This window comes from Ammospiza caudacuta, chromosome 18 (genome assembly GCF_027887145.1).
Source record: "Ammospiza caudacuta isolate bAmmCau1 chromosome 18, bAmmCau1.pri, whole genome shotgun sequence".
Classification (NCBI taxonomy): domain Eukaryota; kingdom Metazoa; phylum Chordata; class Aves; order Passeriformes; family Passerellidae; genus Ammospiza; species Ammospiza caudacuta.
Genome location: NC_080610.1, coordinates 7,750,473 through 7,764,432, shown reverse-complemented (window position 1 = coordinate 7,764,432; position 13,960 = coordinate 7,750,473). Strand labels below are relative to the sequence as shown.

Sequence of the window (13,960 nt, the reverse complement as noted above, 5' to 3'; positions counted from 1 at the left end):
CAGCACAGAGCACGAACTGAATCGCTTGTCCCACCCTCAGCCACGGGCGGGTCTCACCTCGGCAATCCGGAACAGAGGCGGCCGCAGAGAGCGGCGCGGGTTCCCCGGGCGGGCCGTGCCGTGCCGTGCCGGGCCGTGCGGCGCTGCGGGCCGCCGCCGCCAGGGGCCGCCGCCAGGGGCCGCCGCCGGGGCCTCCCCGGTGCTCGCCGCGCTCGGAGGCGCCGGAGCTGCGGCGGGGCCGCCCCGTGCTCGCCTCACGGCGGGAGCTCCCGCCTGGGGCCGCTCGCAGCGCGGGCAGGGGGGATGCGCGGCCGGGCGGCGCGGACACAGCTCCGCCGCCGGGGCCAGCGTCCCCACAGGGCCAGCGGCGGCCGAACACACCTGGCGGCGGCCCTGGGAACCGGATCGGGCCGGAGCGGAGGTACGCACCGCCCCGGGCAAGGGAGGGGGGCTGGCGGGCCCGCAGCGCTCCGTCCCGCTTCTCCCCGGGAACGCGGCCCGCGCCCGATGGAGCCGGGGATCGGTGGCCGCAAAGACGTCACGGCTGCCTCAGGTGATCCGCACCCCTGGCATTTCACTGGGCACCGCGGGCGAGGGTGGGGCCGGCAATGGAATTTGACCCTCTGACGCGCCCTCGATCGATTCAATCATCCCATCAAATCCCCGAGCTTTCGCACTCTCTCATCGGCCGAGGTGGAAGCGCACTCAGGGTTTGCCCCCCAGGGGAGGGCACGGCCCGGCTGCTGCTCTCGGGGAGGAGCGGGCAGGGCTGGGTGCTGAGCCCGCCGGCCACACGCAAATCCCGCCACAGGGCGAGCTGCGAGCCCGCGGCGGGCTGGGGTGGAGCAGGAGTCACTCAGGGGCTGAGTCACGATTGGCTTTGCCCGCGGTAAGCCTCTCTTCTCCTGTTTGCCGGTGATCTGCGGGCTGCAGAGTGTTCCGATTTAACCTCCTTTAACTTTTTTTTTTTTGCCAGGGATGACATCTAAGGATGCTTCAGGTGAAGCTAATAATAACTGGAGATGACTTCGGCTATTGTCCTCGGAGAAACCAAGGCATTGTGGACTGTTTCCTGGCTGGTGCCGTATCTAACGTGTCCCTTCTAGTCAACGGAAGTGCTGCAGCAGATGCAGCCAAGCTGGCAAGGAGGTAAGCTACTTTCTTTAGGTCCTTTGTGGACAGCCTCCAAGAGAAACCAAGCCTGGAAAATTTAGTATTTTGTTCCCCCAGAATAAACACTGTATCACAGCTCAGGCTGGTATGGGAAAACTGTATTCAGACACATTTACTAAGACTCTTCATAGTAAAACCAGTGATTTGCTAACTCATACCAGTAATGGTCTTTTCTCTAGAATTGGCCACTGCACCTTTTTCCCCCCCTCAGGATTAGGAAGCCATTTCCACTATTTGACTAGTAGAATTTGGGTTTGTCAGACTTTCTCCTTCCACTTCTAAAAATGCATCATCAGAAGGAAAGTGCACATTATATACTCAGACCAATCTGCTACCCCTAAAACTATAAGAGCATAAAAGCACAAGTGTTTAAATCTCATTTAATTGATCCATTTCACCCAGGCTGGACACAAGGTCAGCCAGGCTCATTGCAGAATCAGGCAAAGGTGTGATTCTGCAAAGGCTTATTTATGAAACTGGGCAGTAGAAAACTTGACTTTTTCCCCACCCCTTAAACCTTTTTTAAAAAGCACATCAATATTTCTATTAGTCCCAGGCTTAATAAGCATATCTGTAAAAATGCATACATAAAGAAAGGGACAATACCTTGTACCTACCACCTTTACTTCTTCACCAACTTCAGAGGCTGCTGGCACACTTAGCTCTGCAGTGGATCAAATGCTATGTGTCAGTCTCAGCCTAGTCCAGCAAATCCTTTAATAAGAAGTATTATTTGTGTTTAGGAGGTAAAACCCAGCTAAACCACTCAGCTCTGGTGTGGGCAGGTGCTTGGAAGCAGGAATATGTCCTGAAAGAGAGAACATCAGGGTTGAGAAACAATTTAGGAAAGCAGAAAAGCAAAGGAGCTGTATTGCTACTACATAAACCGAGACCTTATGCCTCAAATGCAGCTGCTGTGGGGAAGAGTTTAATGAGAGTTCTGCTGACCTTGTTCTCACTGAGCATCTCTCCTCAGTTTGCTGTGATTTTAGGGGTACTTGGAAATTGCTTATAGCTTCTTTGGAGCAGGGTAGTGGAGGAAAGCCAGGGTGCTGTGCTAGTGGCAATCTGGTCTGTAAAAAGGCTAAAGATTCCCCACAACTGCCTGGCAACGAGAAGGGGAGAGGCACCACACCCGTAAGATTCCTAAAATCCTATTAGTAAATGAAACATAAAACACAGAGATAAAGCCAGCACCTCTCTCAGCCACAGAGGGACTGTGAAACCCTTTAAGCCCCAGTGCTCTGGTGATGTTGTCAGCTATTTTAGCCACGGTCTTTAGCAGGCTTTTAAAATAGAATCCACCTAGCCTCATTTCCATAGCCAGGAAGTAGGCCATGTAATCAGGGGTTTAAAAAGCATCTTTGAATCCAGGTCATGACACTGGTGCTGGCAGCTGATGGGTGTGAAAAGTCAGGTTGGAGGGCAGGGGACAGCAGAGGCCGCAGCCTGCTGCTACAGTTTGAGTTTTTTTGGCAGGGGGAACATAATTTTGAATTGTCAATGTGAATGAAATGGATTTAAATCTGTTTCTGAGCATATAAGCAGGGTGACTTTGGGAACATCTGCCAGCTCTGAAGATCACAGTTCTTCCAGCCCAGGTTCTACAGTTCCTCATTTGTGTAACTTTCTGCAGGTGTATTCAGCCCTACCCAGCGATGGTAGGAGCATTAGCAGGTGTGGAGAAGGTTTCCTCATGTTGTAATGCAAGCCCAGCTTCAGCTGCAGCTAATTGGCACCTGTGTGTGTAAACAAACCCCTGTGTCACCCCTGAGATGTTTGTTCATGTCACAAAGGCTGACGCAAACTCTTTCTACACAGATGACAAATAGGTCAGACTTGCTAGAAATGTCACTGAGCCCTCCTCATATTGTGCTGCAGAAATGGGAAAGCATCACTGGCTTGACTGCCTTGCCAATATTATTCCCTTTTCCCCTGCTTGGTGACATCTCCCATCCCACTGTAAATATTGAGGCTTTCTCTATTATGGGATGAAAGTCTGTCTGTTGGTTTTTTCCTCCTCGTGTTTGTCTTTCCCTATTCAGCCTTGACCAATGGCATAATCAGGAAGAGTGGATCTGTCCCCAGCTGAGAGAAGAGGCTTGAAGCAAGTAGCTTGTCCTTTCCTGGGCACATTCCAGTGCTGTGGAATTTGGTCTCTCACACACATAGTGCCAGGATTGTCAGAGTGATGGATTGCTTTTATTGCTTCTTGATAAACTGTCTATGACATGATTGCTTGTAGCTGTAAGTGTTAGACTCTCACTCCTCACCTGGTTTTAAGTTAATTGGAGACAGGCAGAGCTAATTAATAAGTAGACAACTTTTCCTTCCTAAGCACCTCACGCTGCCCTACAATGTTAGGACTTGGCATCCTTCAGAAAGGAACACAGTTCCTCTGAAATTTCTTTCTTCCTTTCATTTTCACAATAATTCTGTAGTTTCTGGGTATACCATCTGCTGCCTTGAGCCTTGATTAAAAGCCTTGGCAGACATGTGATGATAGTCAGCAGATCTTTGTAGCAGCTCTATCACAAGGCAACTGCAGAACAGCAGAACTAAGCAGTAAAAAATACACCTTCCTTAATATCCAGGCTCAGCACCTTGGGCTCCCTCATCCACTGTCACAACTGGCCTGAAAGAAGGGGCACACTCATTTCTGGCAACAGAGGAGTTTCAGCAGAGGCCTGATCCATCACCAAATGACAAACCTATTGATAGCATCTGCCAGAGCAGAACATAACCAGAGCAGCAGGTGGGAGAACAGACTGCCATTGTGGGTTGAGGGTTTTTTCAGTAACTCAAAACTTCTCTTTACGGGGCCTTGACGGACTATGATTTCCTGCTTATCCATATAATACAATCTCAATTTTCTACTTGACAGGCCCTGCCTTGAAGTTAGCCAGACTTCCTGGTGATTATTCCAGAGCCTTTCCCAGAAACTGGAAGGGTTATTTTGTAACCTGAAATGAAGAGATGCCTTAATTTTTCCTTAGAAATGTGGAGATAGAAATAGAGACATCTAAGACAGTTTGCTGCTATATCCTCCCACCCCTCCCCTTCACATCAAACAGGTCAGGTGTCACTGAGCCTTAGGACCTTTTTCCATTTGTGTCCAAATAGCTCATGAAGAGTGACATATTTTAGAACACAACCTCAGTCTTCCTGGGTTGTTTTTTGCAGTTTAAATATAGTTTAATACTGAACATCAGCCAAAGCCCCCACAACATCTGGATATATCTAACAGAAGGGTCTAACAAAGCCACATTTAATTACCCTCTCTGTTTTCACTTCCTTTCCCATCAACACTAATTGCAAAACGTGTTTGTAAATTGTGACTGAATTCTGACCCTCCCAGTTAACATCTGACTAATACAGAAATCTCTCATGCTTTCTCATCAACCCTTGTGTGTGACTGTTAATCACACAGCAGACAGTTCCTCTGCTGAACTGTTTGGATGGGGTGGGGCCCAATCTGAAGCCTCACACCAGAATCCCAGAGCACACTGACTTCACTGGCAGCAGCCCATTTTACTGACCTGAGGCTACAGACACCGGAGCTGCACTTGATACAAAGATGTAACTACAACAAACCCAGGTCCCTAAGCTGTGTTACAGCACCAGCTCAACACTGCAGAGGCTTTAGGGCATTTCTGGCAGAAGTAGGTTTTTTAGCAGTAACAGAGCAAGAAAATATGTTATTTGATGAAAGACAGATATTACTGAATGGTGAAAGTGTGGGTGAGGAAATGTATAAATGCCAATATGAGGAAAGTAAGAAGTGCACATTTTAACTCAAAGCCTTGCTTTGTCTGCCTTCAGACACTTGGGTGTTCACTGGAGTGAGATGATGAGATACAGATATTTACACGAGGCTCTGACTTGGGTCACACTTGGGCTGAAACCTGATGATCAGCAGTTTCCTGGATGATACAATAGGTTGTTGAAGCTGGGATCTGTTTACCCATTAAGGGAAAGGGTAAAGTGCTGTGCTTGTGCCAGAGCACCCAGCCTTCAGCAGGGCAATTGGATCAGTGCTTGGCAAATCTCATCATTCCCACAGCCATTGCAAGTGTCCTGTGGCACGGCCAGGCAGGAGCAGGGCGCTGTCACTCACCCACCAACCCCAGTGACTCAGGGCAGTGCCCATCTCCAGGGTCAATGAACAGGGAGTGCAGCTGCACACTGCCTCAGCAGAGACATTTATCCAGAGCACTCGTGTGGCAAAACAAGCAACTACTTGAAAAGGAAGCAATTTAAGCAGTTTAACTGACTGTATTTCCTTTCTCTTGGATAACTGGATTGGGCCCGCTGACTCAGAAATCTTTCCAGGGTGAATTCTTTCTAGCACCTGCTCTAAGGATATTTCCTCCTGCACAAGTCTCTCCTTTTCTCCCCCTGCCTCTACAAGGAATGCTGAGAAGAGGTAACAGCCAACTTTCAGTGCAAGCAGCTCTCTGGTGCATTGAGCTCAGTGGCCTGAATCTCTTCTGCACAGGTTCCCAAGCAGCTCAGTCTGATGCTGCTCCTGCTGCAGGAGCACACACCTGCAGCCAGTGTCCTGTGGCTTTATCAGGAGTGAAGTGAACCCCTGGGCTAAATCCTGCTTCATCTCTGCATTCCCTGTGGCACTGGGACAGACTTGCAGACACAGAGGAGCCTCTCCAAACAGACTGGAAGGGTCACTGCAGCTTAAAAGAGTCACCCAAACGGATTTAGGGACACCAAGTAGATTCTTCACATTGTTTCGGCAGTGGTAGCTGTGTGCAGAAACTAAGCTGTTGCCTGAAGCCCAATTCCAATCCTTTTATTTTGCCTCTTGTGTGAGCAATTAGCAGTTAATGACCAGCAGTGACCAGCAGGGCTCACCCTGTTCCATCTGGAAAGGGCTTGGGCAGAGGAGTTTGAGGCCAAACCCACAACAGCTGAGCTCTGCTCCCAGGGCAGCATCACATGCTATGTAAGCTGCTTGAGCCGCTGGTCTCTGCTTCAGTATCTCAGCCAAAAAATTAGCAGCTATTTTACAGTCTTTTGAAAGATGTGGGCAACTGCAAAGTATGTTTCTGTAGCAGAAACAATCATTTGGGCTCTGAAAAGGGCCCTCTCAGGATATTCCTGCACCTTGACTTTTCTTCCTGCGAGCTTGCAGTGGAACTCTGCTGTACCCACTGATCTGTCCTTCTCCCCGTATCCTTACAACCTTCCCATGCCTCCTTCTGTGCACCTCCCACAGATGAACATTTCTGAACAAGTTTCTCACATTCTGAGTTTTGCTTTCAGTGCCTCTATTCCAGAGCCATTAAACACAAGCAGTTCCTATCCAGACACCTCAGCATGCACAGTCTGTCAAACCAGGACTGACTCCACAAGAACACTGTTAAGATATTCAGCTGATGTTGGGCAAAGCTCTGAAACACTCTGATGTTACAGTCAGGGTCTCCTCTTACCCAAGGACAAGGCCAGCTCTCTCTGCACTTCCACATTCTGCACATTCCCAGCTCTGGGGCTGGGTTCAGCCCTGGCCAGGAGCTGCTCTCATGTTCCTCAGTGCAGCCCTTGGCTCCTTGGTGTCCCACACCTGTCAGAGGGACTTGCCTTCTCCTGGAAATAGCCTCCCTCACAGCATTGGAGGCATTGCACAATTGGAGGCAGTTCATTTGATGCTCCTGGGAGACAACACTGAGAGGCTCAGCTGTTCATTTCTTGCCCTCCCACAACACATGGGAAACAGAGTACTCAACAGAAAAAGTCCATCTGCTGATTCATGGTAACACAGAAACCCTTTTTTTCTTGCAAGCAGCACTGGCTGTGGTACAAATAACACTCCAGCTGAGGCAGTAAGAGCTTCCCAGAGACAGAATAAAGAATCTGGGGTGCATTTCTAAAAGAAAGCCAAAAGAAAACCACAGACTTCCCCTCTGCCTTTGGACTTGTGCAGGGTGCCCAGGCAGTGACAGGATGGAGGGGAACCCTCCTGCCACAGCACCCCCTGCACTGCAGCTGCCTCCTGTGCTGCCCTGCAGCCTGTCCCCTCAGTGACACAGCTTCCACCTCTTGTGGCAGCCAGGACTTGGTGTGCACGTGTGCTCAGGCCCCTGCTATGATGAGCATTCATCATCAGTGAAACAATCAGGCCCTGCTGCACAGAAATCACCAGATCAGAAAAGCCAGAGAGGACCTTTTCTCCACAAGCTGTTTTGCTTCATTAAACAAATATTCCAGCCTCCTTAATCACACAATGGACTAATTTTGTTCCACAGAGCTGTGCATACAATTTGACTCCTAACATTTATGTCTTTGAGAAGTAGTATCTAGCAACTGACTGCACCAGGAAAAAAAAGGCTTTCAGTCCTTCTAGGGCCAAAGCCTTAGGACCTGAATGAGCTAAATGACTCTGACTTGGTCCAATCCATCCACAGTCTTGTCTCCAGTGAGCTGGTGCCTCACCAGTCAGCTTCAGATGTCTCAGTTTTGCACCCTTTGCCTCAATGGAGATTGTTTTTGTTTTCTCCTTGTGGTACCAGGGCTGTGTGAGGGACAGACCACACCCACTTTTAACAGCTCCGTGCAGAAGTTCCAAGAAGGGTTTAAAGCATCACAGAGTTGTTGTCTTGAAATTCACTCTGCACCATGACTCAGACTGGGCAGCACAGATGGAACATTGCACTTCTGTCATCCCCTCACTGGGTCAGCCAGAGGCCACGGGTTGTCTTGGAAAAAGTTTCAAAGCATCATTTTGGCTACTGATGCTGAGGATTTCCAGAAATGCTAATGAGACCCAGCACAAATCCAAGCATGCACAAGTCCTGATTGTAGGGGAATCCACAGCACTCTGCTAAGCCCTGAGGGGAGCTCTGCAGCCACATCAGCTCCATAGTTTCTTTTTTTGATTTTTTTAAAAGAATCTTACAGCTTGCAACCGGGTAATCAATCATACCCCTGGGGCTCCTTAGCAAGGCTCTACACCTCACTCTGAGCCTCCTTGCACTGATCCTTCTCTGGCTGTGCCAGGGAGATGCTGCTCTGTACAGCTCATGCTTGCCACTCACTGAGTGATTGCTGCACTAGACAGAAGCCTGGGCACTGCAGGAGTTCCAGCTGCAGCCCCTTGTACTCACACCTGTAGCCTGTGCTATTGCCACAACAGCTTCCTTGGGCACTGCTTACATATGAATTAGTGGATTCTACTTAAGGGCAGCTTTAGGAGTCATCAAGTAAAGCTGCCATGTCTCATAAATGCACCATCTTTAACAGGGTGATTAACTCAAGGGGATACCTAGCAAGGGCTAATGGAGCACTTCAGAAAAAGCTGCAAGATCTGGTTTTTTGGTTGGTTATCAGTGACTGCAGTTCCTGGAGTGCAGTTACAGCATTTACCCCGTGCTGTGAGCCAGGGTGGAGGCAGGGCTTGGGGGCACTCACAGGCTGGCCCTGGGTAGGGTGCTCAGGGCTGTTACCTGGAGATGCCCTGCTCTGGTTGGGGTCACTGCCATCCTTTCTGGCAGGGCAGAGATACAAAGATGTATCCAGTGAGTCCTGCAACTCCTCTAAGATCACTCTGATTCTTACACTTTAATCTCCCCTCTCTGACCACAGTGAGGGAGGTGCAAAGCTTGGCAGACATTTCCCTCTCTTCCAGACACAACATCCCAATAGGCCTGCATGCCAACCTCTCTGAGGGCTCCCCTGTGTGTGAGGTGCTCAAGACAAACTCTTCTCTGCTCAACCAGGATGGATTCTTCCATGGAAAAATGGGATTCAGAACAGCTCTATCAAAAGGTCTCCTGAAAATGTCAGAGGTAGGAGAAAGACACATACAGCTGTACAACTTGCCTTCCTGAAAAATTAGCCTGCATTTATCCCAGCACATAACAGCTGAGGGCTTTTCCCAGATCCCAGCTATGAGTCTGCTTAAAGATGAACCCTGCTTGTGCAGCCTGAGCTGGCTTTAGGCCCTGGGCCTCATTCTGCCAAAGGCTCTGCAGCCTTTAGAACCCATTCCTCCCTGATTCAGTGCCTGTATACACAGTTAATTACTTATCTGAGGAGGTAGAAGGGCATTGGGACAGGTATTTACAAAGAACCTAGAGATCAGTAAAGAGCAAATGACAGAAAAGTCCTAAGTAGGTACCAGGCCTTTCATCAGCTTGTGAATTTTGTTCTCTAGGGAGGTGGCTGGTTTTGCCAGCCAGGATAAAGGATGAGCAAGGATAAACATGTTCAGTGATCATAACTGCATCAATTTTAAACAGAAATTTATATTTAGAATAATATTTAGAACATCCCCACCATTCCCATAAACAGTACCACAAAGAGCCCCATGCCCAAGGGACACCCTGGGTAGCCCAGCAGTGCTGCACATCCCTGTACAAGCACACCCCAGAGCTGGGTTCTGACTCCTGCCCAGTGGGGTCCCAGCAGCCCCATCACTCCCCTGCTCTCAGCCTCTCCCAGGTCCTGCTCTGACCCTTCTCTGCTGCACAGGTGAAGCAGGAGCTCAAGGCCCAGGTGGAGCTGTTCCGTGAGCTGACAGGTCACCTACCTCCCCACATGGATGGGCACCAGCACGTCCACGTTCTCCCAGGTAAGGAGAAAATCCTCTCCTGCACCAGGCAGGTGAGAGTCAGCTCGGAGGGGCCTCCCCTGGCCCAGCTCCCTTATGGGCAGTAAGCCCCACCCTGAGACACCCGCTGGCAGCTGCAGTTTGAATGTTCCCACCTGAGCCCACAGTCCTGCCCAGAGCCAAACTCTGCCTGGAGCCCTGGGTTTTTCCACCAGGGCATTAATGACACAAATGGCCAAGGTTACACCTCTTCCTCCAAGAACAATAATTCTCCTCAGCATCCCAATTCCATGTTCTCACCCACACTGAAGGAGGCAGACCAAAGCCAGCAGCAGACTGGCCAGTTTAAACTGGAATGCTGGAGATTGCAATAGCTGGTGGCTCTTTAAGATGCTACAGAATTCCCTCCTGTCCATTGTGCTCCCACCCCAGTTCCTGCCTGCAGGTCTCAGCTTTAGAGATGAGCAAGGATCTTCTGTCCTTGTTTTGCAAATAAAGTCATTGTGGTACAGAGATGGTAAATGGAGTGAGAAAAGAATCCAGGTTTTCCCACTGCAGTACTGACTGTCTCCAGATAACATTGCTCTGGCTGTACAAGGACTTGATGAAGAATTTGTTCCTGACAGTGCAGCCACCTCTGGTGCACTCACTGCAGACCAGAGTCACTCACTTAGAAGGGGGGCTGGACTAAAGGCTCAGTGCTGAAAGGAAGAAAGGCACCTACAGGAGAAGTTCAGGGAGAAATGTTTCCAGTATAGGAGGTGACTCCCATACAGATGAATTTCAGCAGAAGATAAACCAAATGGAATTTTATTTTCTTAAACACAGAAAGGAAGGAAGCCTCTGTGCTAACAGCTTGCAGGGGACACAAGAAGCTGCTTATCCAAGTCCTGACTGCATCTCTGGTTTTGCTTACAGAGGTCAGGAATGTGTTTGCAGAGGTTTTAGAGGAGTATGGGATTAAGTACACACGTGTCCCCATAGAGCCAGGCCTTCATAACTGTGACTGGATTCCACCATCCCTGATGGACTTCTACCTGGGAGTAGAAGAAGATTCTTTTAACACAGTGGATGTGTTTACAAAGCATGGAATAAGGTAAGACAGGTATTACTCATCCTTTTTTTGTAGTAAAACATTAAGATTGTATCAGTTCCTGATAGCATCTTTCAAAAATGGAACACCATCTTTCTCTTTCCTCTTTGGACTTAGAGAAAGGATCAGGAGGAGCACAGAAGTGCCAGAGGCACAAGAGCTTAGGAAGTTTTGTTTGAACAGAGATGAGTCACTTTCCACTTGAAAAGGAATGTTTTTTTCAGGGTATGCTACTCAGTATTTCTAGTGAAGCTTCCTCAGCCTGGCATCTGGAATGCCAGGAGAAATGCTGCATCAATGCTGAAATTTCAAAAGTATTACCTAAGGAAAGCATTTAAGAACTAAATTTTCATCTTCCTGTTGTAGTAGAGAAAGGGTTTTAAGCAGCAAGAATGAGACTAAGTAGAAGCAGGTATTTGTTAAGGGGAAGCAATGAGCTCTGAGAGCTGGCAGTACCACAGCAGGTGATCACTGCTGTGAGCAAACAGCCTTGTCAGTGCCCTGCACCTCAGGAGCCAAACCCTGAAAGCTCAGCCCTTCCCCCAATGAAATCCTTCTCTTAAAAGCTTAGACTGTTTCATGGGTTAAAGGCCTTTCACTAGAGACCCTTGCAGTCACCTGACCTTTGAGGCAGATGTCATTACTTCCTCAGCCCACTGGAAACATTATCTTCTGGGATTTTATTTTTTGTGTCAGTGGTTCTGAACACCAGCAGCAGGCTGGTATTTCTCCCTTCTCAAGAACAGCTGAGCTGGGCTTTTCTGTGATCATTCAGGTAAAGATTCCAGCCTCGATTTCTTCTGAAAACATTTTCATTCTGCCCTCACATGCAGTGGCTCAGCTCTCCCGGACTCATCCAGGCCACACTTAGAACTTGACACTTGCAGCCAGACTTGAACAAAGAATTGTGTGAAGCTAAGAAGCAGCGTGTAGGTGGTGTCCTCTAGGAGTAACATTTTGTCCAGTTATTATGGCTCTTTGATATGTTCTGTCAGGAGGCTTCTTTAGCTGGGTGGTTGCCATTTTATTTCAGTCACTTTTGTTTCTACTTAGCTGAGGGTCATTATTCAAGATTAATTTATTTTGATAGTGTGGCATTTCTCAGTTCAGCGTTGCTCTTTGTTTTTGGACAATAAAATGCACCTGAAAGCTCACAGATGCCAAACCCAGTACTGGGGCTGTGCTGGGCCTTGCTGTCCCTGCAGAACTGCTGCTTGAAATAGGATCCTGGTTTCAATCAAGAAAAGTTCTGGTTTTACTTTTGTTTATAGTTAAAAGTTTTTTTAAACTCCTCCCAATTTTGTATCTTAAATTTTAGGTAAATTTTGATTCCTAATCCACTGGACATAACACAATTCTCTCCCTGCCTCTTTAGCACTAACAGCAGTGTTCCCTCCTCTGGCTGCAGGTGGGCAGACATTTACATAGGCCTGAGCACCATGGGCAGGAACATGTCTGTCAGCAGCATCCAGAGTGCCATCGACAGCGCCGTGCTGCAGCGCCCGCCCAGGGCACCCCAGAGTGGCACCGTGACCATCGAGCTGATGGTGCACCCCGGGTACCCCAGTGTCCCTCCTGTTGGGGGCTGTGGGGAAGGACCAGATGATTTCTCACAGTCCTGGGAACGCCTCCATGAACTCCAGACATTAATTAAGCCAGAGCTGCAGAGCCATTACAAAAGCAGGAACATTCAGCTGTGTTCATTCAAAGATCTTTAAATAAATGAGCATCCATCCATCCATCCATCCATCCATCCATCCATCCATCCATCCATCCATCCTACACTCATCCTCTGAAGACAGGCAATTGCTAATGTCCAGAGAAGCCAGATCACTGTTATCAGTGTCACAGTCCCTGGTGCAGCTCACAGAAGCTGTGAACAGCTCACCACCACCCTGTGAGCAGCTCCAGGCAGTACCCCAGAGCCCCAGCTGCCAGTTTTAAGGCCACAACATCCACTCAAAATGTGCCAAACTCCTTCTGTGACACCCCCTCCACAGTGCCCCAGTGCAGCACAGGCTCCCAGGACTCAGCTCCTGCCAGCAAAGGAGCAGCACGGGGACAGACTTGGCTGTGACACTGCAGCACAGCCCCCTGAGGGGTCTGATCATTTCTCCTTTCAGACCTGATGGCAAAACAAGAACCCTGCTGGTGAGTGGGTGCTGCTTTGGCTCACCCACTCAGTGCAGGTCACCCACAGGAGGCCTGGCCACCTTCAGCATTTGGCTCTCTGAGAGCAGCCAGTCCCTGCCCTGACTCGTAACTGCTCACTGATGGTGAGGGGTGCAGGGACAATGTCACCCTCAGAGCCTTCCTCTGCTCGGAGCACTCGGGTCACACTCGTGGCCCTGTGGGGTCTGCAGCCGCCTCAGCCACAGGATTTGTGTCTGCCTGCTCTCGTTACCTCTTGGTGTTAAGCCCCCCCAGGAAAGTAACATCAGCTGTAGCCCTTTTGGAGAGGCTTCTTATTTTTTGGATGACTTTGCAGGAGCAGCAACTGTTGACCCATCTGCTATTTCAGTAACTGCTGTGTGTGAGAGCAGCAGCAACTGGTCCTGCACCACCCACTGCCCCTCAGGACAGCCATGAGCTGTGCCAGCCATGAGCATGGCTGTGGCTCAGAAGGTCCCTGTATTTGTCCCTTTTGTTCCTGTCACCAGAGCATTCGAACTCCAGCAAGCCCCAGTAGTGCTGATATGTTCTTAACTGCAGCCCTGTCGTTCCTGTAAGGACTTTCACGTGGGGAAATATTCTTTGCACAAGAGTGATCTATTTAACATAATTGGTTTTGTTAACCATATTTTTTAATATAAAAATTATTAGTATCATCATTATTCTTTTAAATGAAAAATAAACTGAGATCTTTTCTATTGCAAAGCTTCAGGAGGCTTTTGGGTTTAATTACATGTGGTGAGTGAACTAAGCCCACTCACCTGTCTGCTCCCACACCGCTGGAAGGGCTCCCTTTCTATCATTAGTGGGAACTGTCTGACCTTTCCTATAACACGTCAGGAAGTTTCTGTCCTGTACAAGTGGAAAAACATCAAGGATGCGGTAGAAAATATTTTTCCCGATTCTTTCCTGTATCATAGAAATGCCTTAGACGTCTGAGCCGGGGCCGGGTGAGAGCA

At 49.0% G+C, this 13,960-nt stretch overlaps 1 protein-coding gene across 2 annotated transcripts; it reads left to right on the top strand.

Annotated features, from left to right (window-relative positions):
• The first annotated feature begins 229 nt into the window (after nucleotides 1-229).
• Nucleotides 230-13,702, top strand: YDJC (YdjC chitooligosaccharide deacetylase homolog). Of its 2 annotated transcripts, none has more exons than XM_058816824.1 (6): nucleotides 230-421; nucleotides 977-1,149; nucleotides 8,813-8,972; nucleotides 9,658-9,757; nucleotides 10,655-10,832; nucleotides 12,238-13,702. In XM_058816824.1, exons 2-6 carry the CDS (start codon nucleotides 992-994, stop codon nucleotides 12,545-12,547), a joined length of 906 nt encoding a protein of 301 aa, XP_058672807.1. In that variant the 5' UTR covers nucleotides 230-421; nucleotides 977-991; the 3' UTR covers nucleotides 12,548-13,702. The 2 variants fall into 2 exon arrangements, with proteins under 2 accessions (XP_058672807.1, XP_058672806.1); XM_058816823.1 differs by lacking the exon at nucleotides 230-421 and adding an exon at nucleotides 693-889.
• The last annotated feature ends 258 nt before the right edge of the window (nucleotides 13,703-13,960 follow it).